The sequence below is a fragment of the Sesamum indicum genome, unplaced genomic scaffold, assembly GCF_000512975.1.
Source record: "Sesamum indicum cultivar Zhongzhi No. 13 unplaced genomic scaffold, S_indicum_v1.0 C10802, whole genome shotgun sequence".
NCBI lineage: Eukaryota > Viridiplantae > Streptophyta > Magnoliopsida > Lamiales > Pedaliaceae > Sesamum > Sesamum indicum.
Window position 1 is genome coordinate 1 of NW_011638638.1, and position 241 is coordinate 241.

Consider the following 241-nt stretch of genomic DNA (forward strand, 5'->3'; position numbering starts at 1 on the left):
TGAACTTCTACAACCCCATTGCGACATAGCATTTACACCAAGTACACCTAACCCTAGCACCTTAACCACCGAAACCGTAAAGAGTACGACCCTGCCTCTTGAGAGCATAAACAACATCCATGGCAGTGACAGTTTTCCGACGAGCATGCTCGGTGTAGGTGACAGCATCACGGATGACGTTCTCCAGGAAAATCTTCAGGACACCACGCGTCTCCTCGTAGATTAGACCACTGATACGCTT

At 49.0% G+C, this 241-nt stretch overlaps 1 protein-coding gene across 1 annotated transcript; it reads right to left on the minus strand.

The window, feature by feature from the left end:
- Nucleotides 1–6: 6 nt before the first annotated feature.
- On the minus strand, nucleotides 7–235 carry LOC105155357 (histone H4-like; the record flags this gene model as incomplete). The annotated part of the gene is made up of 1 exon (XM_011071220.1): nucleotides 7–235. A coding segment is annotated over one exon (174 nt), but the record flags the coding sequence as incomplete, so codon positions are not given.
- Between the last annotated feature and the right edge of the window lie 6 nt (nucleotides 236–241).